The 18,044-nt window shown below is 42.7% G+C and overlaps 1 protein-coding gene across 2 annotated transcripts in view; it reads right to left on the minus strand.

Moving 5' to 3' along the window:
- pde4ba (phosphodiesterase 4B, cAMP-specific a) overlaps positions 1-18,044 on the minus strand; it is an 88,498-nt gene that overhangs the window by 16,143 nt on the left and 54,311 nt on the right. The window contains exon 6 of one of the 2 annotated variants that reach the window (XM_080431261.1): positions 8,377-8,489. In XM_080431261.1, the coding sequence (XP_080287387.1) occupies positions 8,377-8,489 (113 nt within the window). Of the gene's footprint in view, positions 1-4,458; positions 4,748-8,376; positions 8,490-18,044 lie in introns of those variants that run through there. The other variant, XM_080431262.1, reaches the window with a different exon arrangement.

Below are 18,044 nucleotides of genomic sequence, written 5' to 3' on the forward strand. Positions count from 1 at the left end.
TCAATGGAGTCCTCATCTCTCATTCTCTTTCTCTCTGTGTCGCTACGGGTGGGCGATGGAGGGGGGGATTCAGCCGAGAGATGCTGTGAAGGAAGCAGAGACTGAATGGGGCCGTGGCATTTCAATATGGGAAGGGAGGGAGGATAGAAGAGAAAAGCCTCTTCCATTCAGACATGATCCATTCACACCAGATCTCAATGTAATATTTCCCATGACAATACTATTCTTGTGCTTGCCACTGTTGTTGGGGTGCATCACAAGACATTTTTTGTAATTACGCTGTCTTCTGTTGCAAACAGTAAATAGGTCAAATTAGACCACAACACAGAAATCTGGCAATTTATAGAACTGTAAAAGTGAACTAAATAAACATGACCATGGAACTGCTTCTTCTTAATTTGTGTACTCTGTAAATCTCCCCCTAGTACTTTCAGATTATGTGGTTCACTGATGTTATAGCTTTGAGCCAGTAGTGGGCGCTCTGTCCTTAAAATGCCAAAAGTAGCCCGCTGTTTGTGTGTGAGTGCAATGACCTCTGATTGATGGGCCTTAAATATGGAGTGGGAATGGTGGAATATTAACACATTTAATCCTGCTTTCTCTCTCCATGACATGACAACGTTATTTAGTGCCAGTTCACTTAATGATCTAGGGGGCATGCGAGTTTTGTATCAAGCAAGTGTCATTTACCACCTACAGGTATTATTGCTATAAAACCAAGAGCCAAGTGAGTTATGAACAGTGGTGGAAAAAGTACTCAATTTGTTTACTTAAGTTAAAGTATCAATACTGCAAAGTAAAAGTCCGTAAAAATGTACTTGAGTGAAAGTACAAAAGTATTGGTATCAAAATGTACTTAAAGTACCAAGTTTTCAAGTGTATAAAATGTACAAAGATCCTTTGAAAATAGCAGATCTACAAGCTTGTAGATCTGCTATTTTAAAATAGCCAAAGTTTAAGGGCTGAAGTTGTCTGTATGTTTTGTAAGATAAATATACAAAGTAACTAGTAACTAAAGTGGTCAAATGATAGTAATGGAGTAAAAGTACAATATTTGCCTCTGAGATGTAGTGGAGTAGAGGTAAAAGTACTGAAAATTGGAAATACTCCAACAAAAAACAAATTTTTTTACTCAAGTACAGTACTTGAGTAAATGTACTTAGTAACTTTACACCACTGGTTATGAATCATCATCTTCAGATAAACAGTATCAGTTCAGCATCATTTTCTATTTTTTCAACACCGTCACCCATGACGACCTGATTAACAGTGAATATGAGCTAATGCCATATCGATTTCCCCTTCTTGCTTTGACACACACACACACACACACACACACACACACACACACACGACGCAATGACGTGCTAACATTTAGGTTCTGAGAAAGGAGCGGCAGTGACACAACTGTTAAGACGGAGGAATCAACCTACGCGTGAACCGTGTTTAATGTCAGCTGGTACCGAAAGAGAAGAAGTGCGACAGTGAGAGAGCTTAACCCATTCAAACCGGGAACGCATCTGTGTAACCACTTTATCCATATTTTTTACACTGGCTATTCAAAAATAACAGATCTACAAGCTCATAGCGTGGCACAGAGTGAAATGTGTGCAAATTTTGAATGTATATTTTTAAAAGCAAACCTTTGTAACTCAAATCTTTGCTTCTGGGTGGTCCCTGGAACAAAACGTTTTGAGATGGGGGTCCGCGACCAAATACATATCTAAAAATGTTTTCTAAATCCTAACAGTATGTTGCTATATCAGTGGTGCTCCAACTTTTCCATCCATTCCACCCAAAATGATATGCACTTGGCCACAGACCTTCATCTCAAAATATGTTGTTCCAGGGACCCCCAGAAGCACAGATCAGAGACAAAAACGTTCGCTTTAAAACATATATATATATATATATATATATATATATATATATATATATATATATATATATATATATAAATATATATATATATACACACAAAGATTTGCATACATTTTCCAAAATTAAAAAAAAAATAGTAGATCTACAAGCTACAGTATGAACTTGTATATCTGCTATTTTTTAATAGCCAAAAAAAATCCCGGATTGAATGGGTTAAGGATCCACACTACCTCTCACTTCCTCTGACTCACTGGTTTATGCCTCCCTCTGTGTCACCGCCAAACGGCCGCGTGCGCAAAAAACATGAGTGGATTCATAGGTATGCCTCATTTAACTTAAAAGGCGGAAAAGAAAAGAGCAGAATGAGGAAGGAACAGAGAGTACATGTACAGAGAAAGCAAAAAATAAAAGAGAGAAGCGACAAAAGTTACGTATAAAAGGGCACATTTTTCATCTCTCTGACACGTTTCCTCGCCGAGTGTTTCATTTCCCGTCTTTCTCGCCTGTTTGAGGCCACAGCGTTCAGATGTGGTCAGCGGTCCCATTTTTTGGCTAGTAGGGCGGAGGAACAGTCAAATTGCTGCTCGACTTGCTTCCTTTAGCCGTGAAGAAAGCGACAGCCTCATGTAACCAAACCACAGGCAGCAACTACCAAGAAATGGTAGTTGGCCTCAACAACAACAAAAGGAAAACTGCACTCACACCTGCAGGACCCAAGACTTAGAATATTTTGTTGTCGTTGGATAAGATTTTTTCCACAATTCCATGCTGTATTGATGTTGGTACCATTAGGAGAGATAGGCAAACGTTGATCAAAATAACAATTCTTCTACATTCTCTAATTGTGTAGACTTCTTGTAAAAGTGATGCAGACAATAATTGAACTCTTGAAATAGTGAAATGAAACCAAATGGACCCGTAAGCGTCCATTTGGTTTCATTTTACGCTCTCAAGAGTTAAACATCTATATAAGGGTCCATTTGGCTACCAACTCTTCCATCATTTAGCTGGGGACCACCTGGAACCCCCTCAAGGACGAACCACTGTATTAGATCATAGATCATTCATTCATACCCTTCGTTCTCAGTGTAGGAACAGGAGCAGGGGATATCTCATGTTCATGGCATTTTGGGGGCAAAAGAGAGAAAACATTGCTTTACTTCACCCTCCATCCCCCTGTTTGAACAAACTGACCACTGAGTGCCGTGCCGAACCACGTAGCCGCTCCCTCACCCTCTCCCCAGATGACCTGAATGTTTGGCCCGAGTCAAACTAAAAAGAAGGGAATACTGTCCTCCAGGACCTGGCACCAGACTTGGAAAACACCGCTTGTCACCTGCCTGGTCCTGGGGGGGCTGCCTGCATCTTCCAGTACTTTCCTCAATAACCCCATCCCCTCGCTTCTGTTTGGACATCAACTAGAGTCTTCCGGAGACCGGAGAAGGACAAACAACCCGTGGCGATGTTTTTCCCTTGAAGCTTACTTTGCTTCCCTTGCATGCCTCCCTTTCTTGTTTCAGAAATCAAGAGAACAGAGGGAATGTCTCTCTCTCTCTCTCTCTCTCTCTTGCTGTCCCTGGCTAAACCAGGGACAGCCAGACATGTAGTGTCATGCCTGATTCATACAGCATCGCACACCAAAAAAAGACAATCTACAAGCTCACGATACGGCGTGGTGAGCTTTCAGATTGGATATTTTCAATGTGCAACAACGGCATGCATTTTCAGTATAAATCAGGCTTCACAGTGTATCACTGCTGAACACAGGCTGCAGGGCTCAACTCTGAACCTTTGATCTGCAGCTTCCACAAACTATGAAAAGGGATGAAACGTCCCGCAGTGTAGTCACAAAACTGTAAAAATCTGTGTTCATTTAACTCAGAAGGGTGTACAAATGTAACCAAATGGGCCAACCAAAGGGTCGCTGAGTTAAATAAATATAAAGGGTCTTACTGTCAAGTCAACTCATCTTATTTACATTTTGGGTTGCGTGTGAGGCTTTTCAACTTCATGTACAGTACCAGTCTTATTCATCTGTCTTTACTAACGAAAGAGACTAACTCCCAGCCAGCAATTAAACACATGAACCCAGGCGACCCTATTCTGGGCATGTCACAATAGCCGAAAATAAGTAAGCGTTCTGCAAAAGAAGCCGATCTACAAGCTCACAGCACATTGCAACGCGACATGTTGTGTGCTTGTAGATCAGCTATTTTTTTGGCACAGACATTTGAAAAAAAAAAGGGAAGGGACAAAGTATAGACCCTCTGGGGGACCCCGGTCAGCAAAGTATACAGGGTTTAAGTGGTTAAACACTAGGCTTTAAAACATACATCCCAGCACTGTCAGCTGTACAACCAACCAAACACGCATGCTTCTCAAAACATGAGCAGTGTCAACAGTAGTCTAAAATATTCAACCATATTCTTCAGAATATAATTACTTTCTAATATAAAAAAACAATTGCTTAAAAAAGCTAAACCAGAGCAAAAGAAAACTTCACAAAACACATCTCAAAAGTCCATCAAAGTACAAAACCAAAGCAGCAGCATTGCAATATACAAAATAAATCCTCACCTTTCTCCAACCATACAGTTTCCCCAATTTTTTCTCTTTCTTGTCAAAGCAGCAGGCTCCCATGTTGCTGTGTACTGAGGGAGTGGAGCAGCAGGGCTGTAGTCCTGTAGAGTGTCCTGTGTCTGTCTATGTGTGTCAGTATGTGTGCAAGTCTTCACTGCATGAGTGAAGAGGGAACCAGGCTCTCTGACGTTGCGGCCGCGGTGCTGGAGTCAACGCATACAGCTCTACTGACTCACTTTTGCACTGTGAGGTCTGACTGACTGGGCTTTACCTCACTGTGTGTGTGTCTGTGAACTTGTGAAGAACAGTGAGTTATGTGCCAGTGAGTGGATGGTGTGTCACTCCTCACATATACACACGCCCTCTTAGGGGGCCAGGCCCGCCTCTCCGCCAGCTACCACTCCCCTTGGTCTGTTGTTAACCAAGTCCTTGACTACTACTGTAGCACATGGCAGTCAGTCACGGCTCCCTGGTTGGCACCGTCATTGGTACATTTTGATGACTTTGACACTTCCTGTGTTACTGTAAACAGTACATTTCCTTGAATAGGAAAGCAAGTTTTCTTTCTTTTTTTAATACATTTTCATTCAAATGAATGAAAATTCATTCAAGTGAAAATGTATTGTTCAGGGGTAGGCCAGTTTTCACTTTTCAATGATCATTTAAAATCAGGCAAGAATGGATTCCGACTGGATTCAGTAAGAAAGTATTTCTATTTTATCATGTCACGTCAAATTCAATTCAATTCAATGTTAACACCAGTGCCTGTACTGTAAGCCAGAGCTGGAGTGTACCATCCACATTTGATAACCAGGCTTCGTACAAATAATGCCCAGGCCCCAGACAGAGACTATACGGTAGCAGCAATGGTCCTGACAAAGCACAAAAGCCTTTGACACCAACAGAACGCCTACACATCAGACACGCACGCGCACCCCCCCCACCCCACCACACACACACACACACACACACACACACACACACACACACACACACACACACACACACACACACACACACACACACACACACACACACACACACACACACACACACACACACACACACACACACACACACACCCCCACACACACACACACACACACACACACACACACCCCCACACACACACACACACACACACACACACACACAGTGGTAGACAGTAGTCACACGGCGACAAAGGATGCCTCCACTTCACCTTGGGGGTACGGCTGGAAATGGTGTCAGTGTGGAGCTCCTAGCATTTCACCACCCATGATGGAGGCTCGGGTTTCTCGTCCTTGTCACAGCGTGAATGATAGTCTTTCCATCCTAAATGCGCCAGGCAGCTAGGGAAGCAGCCGCTTGTACAGGGTTGATGTGTTCTCATTAACAATAAATGGGTCTGAGTCCTGATCATAATAGTGGCAGATTAGAACCAGCTGTGCAATGCTTAGATTTACTGTACAAACAAGACACAGGGACAGATGGAATTTCACGGATTGGAAACAAAAGAATTTCCACTCTTATGTACTTGTACCTGTACACAAGACATAACAATAGAGAACACCTTGAACCACCTTGGGATGTGGTGAAAACATGCATTGGTCACAAATTAATGCATGAACGCCTCCCGGCACACACACAAGGACCTTGGAGGGTCTCGGGAAGATAAACTTGTATCTCATGCCCGATGGCTATCTTAGCCTCAGATTACGGGTTACTTGTTATGAGTGACCCACTCATACACCTGCCTGGCTATCGCTCAAAGACACTTCACTGTCAATTATATCACATGGAATGAGACAGGACCTCTCAAGGTTAATTCAGACCGCTGCAATTGTTCTCCACAACGTTCTAATGCTTAAAATGTATGCTCCCTCATACGCCAGTGTAATGTGTGGAAAATAGCAGACCTACAAGCTCACAATGCGTCGTGAATCTTTGGTCTGAGCTAGACTTTGCTTTACAGAGAACAAGGACAACTTCAGCAGCACATAAATAGTCATTTGTTTTGTATATAATGAAAGCAAAACCCATCAGGTGCTTGTCATTCAATGTCCCAACTTTGATTACCAACCCAGTGAAAACCAGTCAAGATCTCCTCATCTAGCTATGTGAAGGAATAAAGGTCTTATGGGTCTTATCAGATGCTCTTATCCAGAGTGATTTTCAAAGTGCAAGATCAGTAAAAATGACAGAATAAATGGTCAAATGAATAGAGTGCAAAGAAAACAATGAGCTATTAATAACTAGAATACAAGCTATACATTAAATTCAGCATCTGTCTGCAGGTCTTGTTGCCAGAATAAAATCCATCCTTTTTTTATATCAGGAAAACAAAATCCACTTTTGATCATCTTGCGGTCATAATTTGTTGCCTTGCTCAAAATAAACCCTATATTTTTTCACCAAAGACGGAGTGCCTTTGGAATTATTTTCTTTGTAAGTCTGCAGTCCACACCTTTGGGGAATTTATTTTTGAAACACGGTACATTTTTCACTGCGAATAAAAGTATCAACCTGTCTGAATGACGCATCTCCAAATTAATCGTTTGATGCTTAATATTTTCTATGAAACATTACTAATCACGCTCCCAGTGCTTAAGGACCAGAAGTGTTGTCATAGGTTTTCCTGTTTTTTGTTTTTTTAAATGCTGACGTCAGTATTCCCCAATGGACACACAAACACAATAACTGACTACATCGACATGCCTGCATGTCCTGTACTCTGTTTCAGCCACTTGATGGAAGAAATAATATGCGCCATTCTGTCTGTCTGTCTGTCTGTCTAGAATAATATATGAGCCATTCTGTGTGTCTGTCTGGCTGTTTATTCAGTGATTCAGTTGTACTACAATCACGTCAGTTCAAAAGTGTGTGCTGGGAAAATCCCGGTCCTCTCCCATGTATGTGTGTGTGTGTGTGTGTGTGTGTGTGTGTGTGTGTGTGTGTGTGTGTGTGTGTGTGTGTGTGTGTTAACTGTGGCAAGCAGCATGATGGGATATCTATTGTCGTCTGGGGAAAGAGAGCAGGAGATCAGGAAGTAGACGGGAAGAGAGAGTCACATAGCCCAGGGGTCTGCAAGCCCCCCCCCCCCCCCTCCCCTTCCCCCTCCCCCATGTCTCTTGACCTAATACACACGCGCACAAACAAAAACGGAATAAAAAATAAAAACAAAGCTACATTCCCTCTTATTTTCCGTCATGTTTATAATATTTTCATCCACTGCATCCTGTCGTCCACTTTTTACAGAAGTAAAGTTAGCTCACTCTGCAAATGCTTTCAGTCCCACACAGAAACACTGGCACCAATCAATCCGAGCAAGAGAAATCTTGCAAGAGCAATCTTGCATGATCCCAAAGTTGCTAGTTGATTTGCATGAGACAAATCAATACGGCACAAAAAGAAGTACGGCACATTTAGAGAAGGCTGACAAGATGACGGATCACTGAACCCATCCAGCCATAAAAACAACTGTTATTATGACACCCAACAGCTTAATGTCACTACAAACCAGCTGCTTAATGCTATTATATCTCCACGAAGATTAGATTGTGCCTTCTACGTCAAGCACAAACTGAGTCGACAAATGGCAACAGATACACAATAACAGTGCGGCATAGTTCACCATGTTGTTGTTAGCGCACAAACTACTGATTAAAATAGCAAGTACATGCCATTCATCAGGAAAACATTCAGAACCACAAGGACAGCTGTGCTACAAAGACAGATATTGAGGAACACAGCATTTTCAGAGTGTAGATCTACAGTAGAAACACAACCTGTCTATTTACTCATTTAAACCCTTTATACTTAGTTGACTGAGGTCCCCCCAAGGCTCTATATAGAACTTCTAGCATTTTCCTCAACAGATCTACAAGCTTACGGTAGATCTGCTATTTTCGCTGAATGTGTGTGGCTCTTGCCTACCTTGTTGGAGGCCATGTCGCTGACAGAGCGGTAGGTCTGGATGGTCTCCAGCTGGTCCAGACACCAATCCAGCTCCTCCATGGTCTCCGTGGCCAGCTTCTGGTACGCCTCATCTGACAACAGGCAGACAGCACACAAACACATGGCCGGTCAGTACACACAGCATACACAGAGCCACACTGGAAATCAGAGGAAGCAGTATAAGGCTAAAGACGTCTCTCACTTTTTAAGTCTCTGTATATCAGCCTGCAGTACATCTCTGTATATCAGCCTGCAATACATCTCTGTGTGATCCCCCCCCCCCCCAAGGAAGACTAGCAAACGTTCAGGCTATTTGCATAAACGCAACCTATGAAACCAGACCCCACGCACGCACACACACACACACACACACACACACACACACACACACACACACACACACACACACACACACACACACACACACACACACACACACACACACACACACACACACACAGTACTGTAAGAAGCACGTTCAACATCTAAAACTTGTTTACTTGATTCCTAACTCATTACATTCATGAACGCACAAACTTATTTTTACTTTATTGCGGATTGATTGCGTTAGAATACCCAGTGCCACTGCCCGCTGGATTATTTGTGACAGTGATTTTATTAGAGGAGTGTTTTTTTACTGTGTACCATATTCCGGTATAGCTACTGGGGAAACTACAGCCTATACACAACACAGGAATCTAAATGGACTGGCTCTATGAAAAAAAACATAAAGCAATATGCAGTAGTCAGAAATATACATGTTATCAGAGTCATTGACCATGATAGTTTATATTTATTACGGGTTGAACTAAAACTCAGCTGACCCCAGGCTGCTGTGACAATACAGACAGTTTTTCAGAGAACGAAGACTGTTGTATGTTAGGGTTGGAATGAGTCAAGTGTTGGAAAGCACTAGGGCTGTGTGATGGGGTGGCCGGTTGGGTTGGAATGAACACACACACACACTCTCACATCATGTTGTGAGCTTGTCGATCTGATCGGCTCATTTTGGTACACAAAACCATAAATCATACCATAAAAATGTCTGATGCCTTACACTTTTTCAACGATAAATTTTCTCTCATGAGGACCAAGATAATTGTCCTCACGATGTCTATATTTCAAATTCTACTATACTTGTGGGGACATTTGACCCTCACAAGTATAGCAATTCAAGTAAACACACACACACACACACACACACACACACACACACACACACACACACACACACACAGGTCTGTCCCTTGTCCTCTGTGCCGCCGGCCACTGTGCTGTGTGTATTCTAGGTCTCCTAGCTGCAGAGCACAACATGGCAGCATGGTTTGCGCTGTGGCGACCTTAGCGTGGCCGCGTAGAATGTAGCCCTACTCTGATCTTCTTACCATCAAAGACATCTGCCTGTTTGCACTAGTAAACATGAGAGACACCTGGCATTCTGCCCTCAACCCTCTCCTGCTCTGGAGGAGGGAGTATGTGTGCGTGAGTACCGTATGCCTGTGTGTGTGTGCAGAGAGGGGTTTAGTCATTGGCATAATGGTTACTCAACATATTTCTCCCAATATGCCTAACTCCCTTGATGTTGAAGAGCACAGAAGTGCACAGAGACGAGAAGTGCTTATGTTTGAGATAGATTCTCCTACATGAGTTCTCCTAGCAAATGGAGCACGCCCTCTCGGACAGACTGACAAAGTAAATGGTCTGCATTACTATAGCGCCTTTATCCAAAGTGCTTTACAAAGTGCTTTACAATTCATACTTAGTTGTGCGCTAGAACACTAGTCGTGAGCTTGTAGATCGGCTATTTTCAGCACGAAACACTGGTGTGCAACTAAGTATAAATCAGGCATATTGGCATCCTGCTCAAGGACACTTCAACATGAAAGCCAGGAGGAGCCTGGGATCGAACAGACACCCAACCTCCCGAGCCAGCTGTTAGCTACACATATCAGACTCTATTCGGGATGTTTGTGTGCTGATAAACATCATTTGGCAGTGTTGGATATGTGTATAAACTTGCCGTTAGAGGCTTGCTGACTGTAATTCTGCTGTGCTTGTGTCCTCAAATGTCACACTTCACCTCTAGAATCTTTGAATATAAGTACATTATTGAGCAATTATTAAAAACATATCAATAATTATTCAGTGCATTATAATCATTTGTGAGCATGAGTGTATGTGTATTATTTAAGCGTTAAGAGCACATGTAATCATATTAATAAACAAATGGAAAGTGATTAAATATACAAATTTGAGGTCTTTTTGATCCATTTTGTAGATTAAATATCTTATCTCTCACTGCAGTGTCAGAGAGGCAAGATGATGTAACATTTTTGACAGTTTACAGTAAATGAGCTAGATCCAAACTAGATGCACAAACCTGATGAAAAAGGGGATTTTCAACTCTGCCTTCCAAGTTTGTGCAAGAAAGCTTAGCGGTGCCTAAAGCTCAAGGACCTTGGCAGTAGAGGCTATGTAACATGTAGCTTGTACATCCATCATTGTCAGATTGTGGTCATGGACCTTGTGATTTGCGTGAGGTAGGTTTTTCCTTTAAGAGGATGGGACCACTGTTTTTGCCGGACCCGGGGGCCGGCAAATACGAGTCCATGTCCCTTGATCCATGTCCCACTGACTGACTGACTGATGAAACACGTGTGACTGAGTTACCTGTTCTGTGCACCATGCAACATGGATGCATACAGCATACTGAATGAGTGATTATAGCATTTGTCAGATGGTTGTCTTAACAATGAACTGTGAAGCCAATTCCAGTGCAATCACACCTCTAGGCTATAGACTCTACTGAAGGTGACCAATTGAAGGTGTCTCGAACAGTTGACATCATCTCCAATGTTTTGCTCACGCTTCGCCAATTGACGTATTTAAAACGCACAAAAGTTAAGTACAGGTGGACATGAAGAGTCTTGAGTGACACTTGCCCTTACTGTTGGGATGACTTGGGTCTAGACTGGGACTGAAGAAACGGCACTGACCTTAAACACCAGCCAAGACACACACACACACCCACCCACCCACCCACCCACCCACCCACCCACCCACCCACACACACACACACACACACACACACACACACACACACACACACACACACACACACACACACACACACACACACACACACACACACACACACACACACACACACACACACACACACACACACACACACACACACACACACACACACACACACACACACACACACACACACAAAGACGGGGGATTTCCACCGCCTCTCCACCCTGACACAAGGGCCACTCTGATCACAGCCCAGACATATCTGGGCCACAGGGTCAGGCAGGAAACACAGACACGCACGCAGGCGTCAAAATACTTGCATTAAAACCCATGTGTCATTAAATGTGCTGATACACCCAAACACACAGGCGTTCATACTGGACCCAAACACACTTGGACACACAGATGTGTATTTTTCAACGAGGGGTGGAAGCCCCAATAGCTTACTGTACAGACAGCTGGGTGGGACAGTATGATGTCAAATCTCTCTGCCTCCATCTCCCTTCGGCTCTACCTCTCTCAACAAGATTAGGATTATAGTTTTTCATTTTTCATTATAAAAAATAAAAATCATTAGATTTTTTGTTTTTATTCGTTTTTAAAGTAGGTTTGCTAGTTTAGTTTAGTTTTTATTTTTGAAAAAAAGTTCAACAAGACCAGAAAAGTGGCAAAAATAGCCGATCTACAGGTTCACAATGGGTGGCATCATGGAACTCACGACGAATTGTGAGCTTGTAGACCTGCTATTTTTGCTATTTTCATAGATTTTTGAAAAAGACTAAAACTAAGAAAATGTTCCATTTGATTGATTGATTGAATATTTTATTAGGCAAAAAAATTAAAACAGCACAGTTACATTTAAAATACTTTGTCTAACAGGTCCGTTCATAAAAGTCCTTGCGGACTTGTTTCCAATGAGGGCCTTGGTATTCAATTCATAGGCATATATAGTGGCACCACAGTTCAAATATCATTACAAAATAAACAGCCAAAAAAATAACACTATGTACAAAACAAAAAAAAAAAAAAAGAGGGATTTTTCTTTTTTACAAGAACAGGGGGGGAGGGTGCACCATATGATTTGAGTTAGTTTTAGTTCATTCTATAAACACCTAAGACTAACCTTCTAGTTCCTATAGGTGGCCTCTCTACCCGCTCAGCTACGGCTGCCTGATTGAAAAGTAAGTTACATTCAGGAAACCCAGAGGAGTTTGTTTCCATATTTGTGTATTTAACAGTTGTGAGGCTATCATCCTCTCATGGGGGCAATAGGCAATTTCCTGCATGCGATGCAATGGGAGACGCGTGGGAGCAGGGAGCTCAGAACACCAAAATGATGTCCTAAAGACACCAGAGATTTGGAGACAAAGCGGGAAGAAGAGTGGCTAGCTAATACCTTTCAATCAGAGTTCCAGTGTAATCTTCCTGTCATAGAAAGGTAGCCAGCAAGACTGGCAGTCAGTCAGATCAGTGATTCTTAAAGTGGGGTTCGGGGACCCCAGGGGACCTTAAGAGGGTTCCAGGGGGTCCCCAGCTAAACAATTGATAGTTACCAAATGGACCCTTACATGTCTGTAACTCTAAGAGTGTCGAAATGGAACCAAATGGACCCTTTCGGGTCCATTTGGTTCCATTTTGTACACTCTCAGAGTTATCGGGGTCCATGGTCTATAATGCATAGCAAACAGGGGGTCCTTCAAATAAAAGGTTTGACAACCACTGGTGTAGGGAGGCCTCCCTGGACAGGATAGGATTCGAGTTCACAATCCCCTCCACTTGCTCTCTGAATCATTTCTGCTTTTCATTTCGTGACCAGACTGCATCTAAATCGTCTGGATTCGGGCAAGGTGACGTGCCACGTTTCCAGTGAACTGGCATAAACTGACCACACATCAAAACCACACGCATAAACTGTGACGTAGACCGACGAGTAAGGCTGTGCCAAGACTGCTATCCAGGAAGCGGCTCTTTCAGTGGTATCACCGGTTCACAAGGAAAAAAATAAATAAATAAAAACTTTGATCTGGCACAGCTGGCGACGTTGCGTAACACACTTGCTAACGCACGGCAGGGATGGCAAGCGCGGTTTGCCACATTCTCCTGTGTCGGGGCAAGGACTTCAGCTCACATCAGGAGCCCTCGCGTGTCTGTCATGTCATTATTGCACCATCAATTACACATGCTCCGAGTTCATTTCACTCTGAGAGTGCTCTGTGTAGACGCTAAGACATGACATCATCTTTATGAGTCTGTGTTTTGTTTACAGTTCCTTCATCTGATTTACAAGAAACGAATTCTCAATTTGATGGGATGATGATTGCGCCGATCTGCGGTTGTGAAATGTGAATGATGAGGGACAGTGAAAAACAGCTTCATCGTGATGGAATGCTAGATGTAACACGCGACAAGCCACACAACCCATTTCTAAATTAAGAGCCAGGCATCTTCAATGCTGATTATTCATTTTAATTTCATTCTGTGATCCAATGTAACAGTTTTTTCCTTCTTTGGACAGACCCACCATAAAGAATCCCATGACACTTTATGAATCTCTACTCACAGTTTAAGTATGGTTGGTGGTTACTAATATGTAAAACCAATCAGGCAGACCCATGCAATACTAGAAGGTCTTTAAAAGCACACTAATCTACAACATCAATTCTTAAAGGCCGTTACAAGCTCACCACACGAGCAGCGGCAATTGGAATGCTTGATGTCGATAGTGGATTTAGTGATTTTAGTGGTTTCAGTGGAATTTGATAAGCATGATAAAAATAAAATATGTACAATCTAGCCTAAGTTGAACCATGGCTGTATGGCTTGTATTTATACTGTTAACTATTTCTAATAACAACAAGGCTATCAACAAAAGTAGCACTGACTGGGTGAGGTACAGCAGCACTGTGTGTACTGAGTATATATCTCTATATTAACGTGTCCGTTAGGACATTTTCACACTGTGTTCACTGTGCTTTCAACAGCAAGCAACACACATACCTTTTGAATTTACTATGGGACCCAATGGGAAATCGCTGGCACTGGTTATGAATTCATGTAATGGCACGCAACACCATAAAAAAATTGGGAAAATATAAGTTTCACTCAAGATTGTTTAAGGCAACTTTTCCTCATGACAACATGGTAGAGAGAAACACAAAACTTGGGGAGATGGGGAATTTATAACGTGACAAACATCATGAGAGTCTGAAGCCTCAGACACCAGGATGCCTCTTAGACCCCTCAAAGCGCAACCACTGCTTAATTGGTGCAAAATATGAACCATATCTTGTCATGTTTTCCAATAAATCATACAGTATATCACACATCAGGACGTGGGTCTGAATGGTCTTAGCATGGCTTCAAATACTTTATATGAACTGGGTGGTTTCCCTTTGCACGCACTGGCAAGACCGCGTTCAGACACACACACACACACACACCAACATAGATTTATGCACGTGAGAGGCTAACGTGCACTGAATATCTAACTGAGCTCAAGGACGATCTTGACATCAGACGGGCCGATGTCAGCTGTTTCAGAGACAGACCAAACTTATCTCTTCTCTCTCGCTCGCTCTCATGCGCATCTTGCTTGTTTGGTCTTTGTGTCTTGTTCTCTTTCTCACCTTCATTCTGATAAAATTGTGAGACATCAACAATGCAGTTTGTCTCATCCCAGTCAGTCTGGGTATTGTTCCTATGTGTACAGTACTGTACTGACCTTGACTTGCACTCTCTCTCACCTTCCTGCATAAACTCTTAGAATTCTTCCGCGCGCACACACACACACACACACACACACACACACACACACACACACACACACACACACACACACACACACACACACACACACACACACACACACACACACACACACACACACACACACACACACACACACACACACACACACACACACACACACAGCAACAGACTAGGCTTTGTCTACAGTACAGTATGTTACCTGGGGTGAACTCTGCCATGTTGTGCAGCAGTACTGACTGTCCTGAATGGACTTCATTGTCACAGTGACTGGGATTTGCCCCCTGGGGTTATTAGCAGATCAGAGGGGTTACGTAATCCAACTAACCAAACGTGCTGATGTTTTTTTCGTTTTTAATCTTTCCGGAAAAGTAGTATCCATAGTCAGAATAGTGGAGGTCAAACTAGTGCCGTCAAGTCAAAGGATGGATTTGACTGCATGGTCAGGGTGTCAAATTGATGAGAAATTATGAACACTATGATAGCATTGCAAGTCATATATAGGTCACCTCAAGGTTAGCACAGCCGCAGAGAAGACCTGCCTGATGTCCAGAAAACTCAAAACTTCCTTGGTGAGGGGGCATTCACCCCCTGAATGAGTGGTACGTAGATGTTTGGTTACCCATGCAGGAGAGGTTCAAATCCATTTCAGTTCAAGGACAAATGGATGAAACTGAATTTTAACCACATGAACCTTACCTTCCGGCAAAAATAGCATAACTACAAGCTATTTTCAGCTCAGAGATTTGGTGTGGAGGAAAAAATAGAAGGGTGCCTAATATAGACTGCTGGGGGACTCCGGTAAATGAAGTATATAGAGTTTAACCCATTCAATCCAGGAAAGTATCTGTGTCATTTTAGATTTTAGCTATTAGCAACGTAAGTATTTCAGGATTTAGAAGGTATTTTTTACAATCGGCAGCCACCTCACGTCTAAATGGGTTGTGAACTTATGAATGAGGCACATATAAGCCATGAAGAATCTCAAGACACACGGGTGAACTGATTGACCCGAGGGCATGAGCAACACTGCTAAATCTGAACAGTTCTTGTATTGCAGTTAACTAGTAAAGATTTAAGAAGCGCCACCATGTGAGAACAGCGTGATTGATGATTTAGGCAGATGTGTCTATTAAGCCACTACTTTTTCAGAGCATGCTATCAGGCTTATTGTCCCAGACACATACTGTAAAATGCACTGCCAAGTACAGTGAAGCTACTCCCACTATTACCACTGGCCTGAAAATGGAGCAACTTTCAGAGGTTTAAGCCAGGAGAATAGAATAGAAATAAACGCAGTACGCAGGCATTGGACCAGCACACGACAGTATTAGCTCAGTCCATGTGTCATACTGTAATCTACACCTGTTCCACTGCTTTGATGGTTGAATTAAAACCCATTGGCTTGTGCCAACGAAAGACAGACTCATCGTGTAATTACTGAACTTACTCACACTGTAGTCAAGGAAACGTGATTGTTTTGCCATCGTATATATACTGTAACCTTTTTCGGTGCATATGCCATGACATGTGGCTAGGCTAACGCTGGCCGGGGAAGATGAGTGGTGTGAGGAGAGGGGCCAAGGTTGCAATGATGAAGGGCTTTGCATGCGTTGGAGGATCAGTGTCTCCTGCAACATATGAAGACCAGCTGAGACCACATCACATGACCTCAACCGGCATTTCTCCTTTTGCCAAAAATAGCTGACCTACAAGCTCACGCGAGACACCGCTGTAAGGCAAACTATAAATGCTTAAGTCTCTGTTAGTGTGCACGCTGCGAACACGAGTGTGTGTGTGTGTGTGTGTGTGTGTGTGTGTGTGTGTGTGCCTGTGAGAGTTTGCGTGTGCACCCCAGACAATGCAATAGTACGTAAATGAAACGTATTAAAATAACTGAAGTCAACCAAAACAATCTGCTCCTTCATGGTTGCAAACATTATTTTGATGCAGCTTCCTGCAGGGCCCAGATTAAAAACAAGGAAGCGAATACCTTTTTTATTCTTTTGTTTGGACGGTAATCAGAGGAGTACTGAAGTGGGCTTCTTTATTGTAGCGCTGGCAAACATTTTGAAAAGGCAGCTTTCCTTTCCTGCCCCATAAAGACGAGCGGAGATGAGGCTCAAATGCTTCCCAAATACCCAAACAAAAGGGCTTGTCTGTGAAGCAGCGAGCGTTTGAATCCATCTGTGCTGGGCTGAACAGGCCTGCTGGCAAGGGAATACTTCAGCCGTCTACTTTATGACTGTGCTGACGTCAATGGCATAATTCAAATACTTGCAGCGTGTATGCTTCCAGTTTTCTGAACCTGCTCTCTGTGCGGCAGGCCAGAGCTAAAACCCGGCATGGAGTCAGTTACCACAAAATGAAAAAAGGAAAAAAAGAAAAAAGAACAAGGGAAAGGAATCACGTCAATTTGAAACAGCATACACATGGCATGTATTTTCTTTTCTCTCTTCAGTTGTCACAAGTGACAGATTGTCACCTCTCTAGAAACTGAACAGTCCTGTGACAAATTTACAGTCTGTCTCACATTTATTCAATGTTATTCCAAATCCATTATTATCCCCTGCCCTTATCTAGGAATACTTGTCTTTCATTTAAAGAGGAGAACTGACAAATACATGTACTCATTTGGGGATGGATGTCCATGGTGTACTACAGTACTACCTCTCTAGGGCCCAATCTTAAATCTAACAAGTCAAACAGAGCAATATTTTCCATAGTAACGCCACTGAAGACAAAGTCAGAATCCCAGACTGTACTGGCAGAAATTTAGAACCATATTCTTGCAGTCAACAGTGTCGACAGGTTTAGATGCACTCTTGTATAACGTGCAG

Source organism: Gymnoscopelus braueri (assembly GCF_963280865.1).
Source record: "Gymnoscopelus braueri genome assembly, chromosome: 6".
NCBI classification, from domain to species: Eukaryota; Metazoa; Chordata; class Actinopteri; order Myctophiformes; family Myctophidae; genus Gymnoscopelus; species Gymnoscopelus braueri.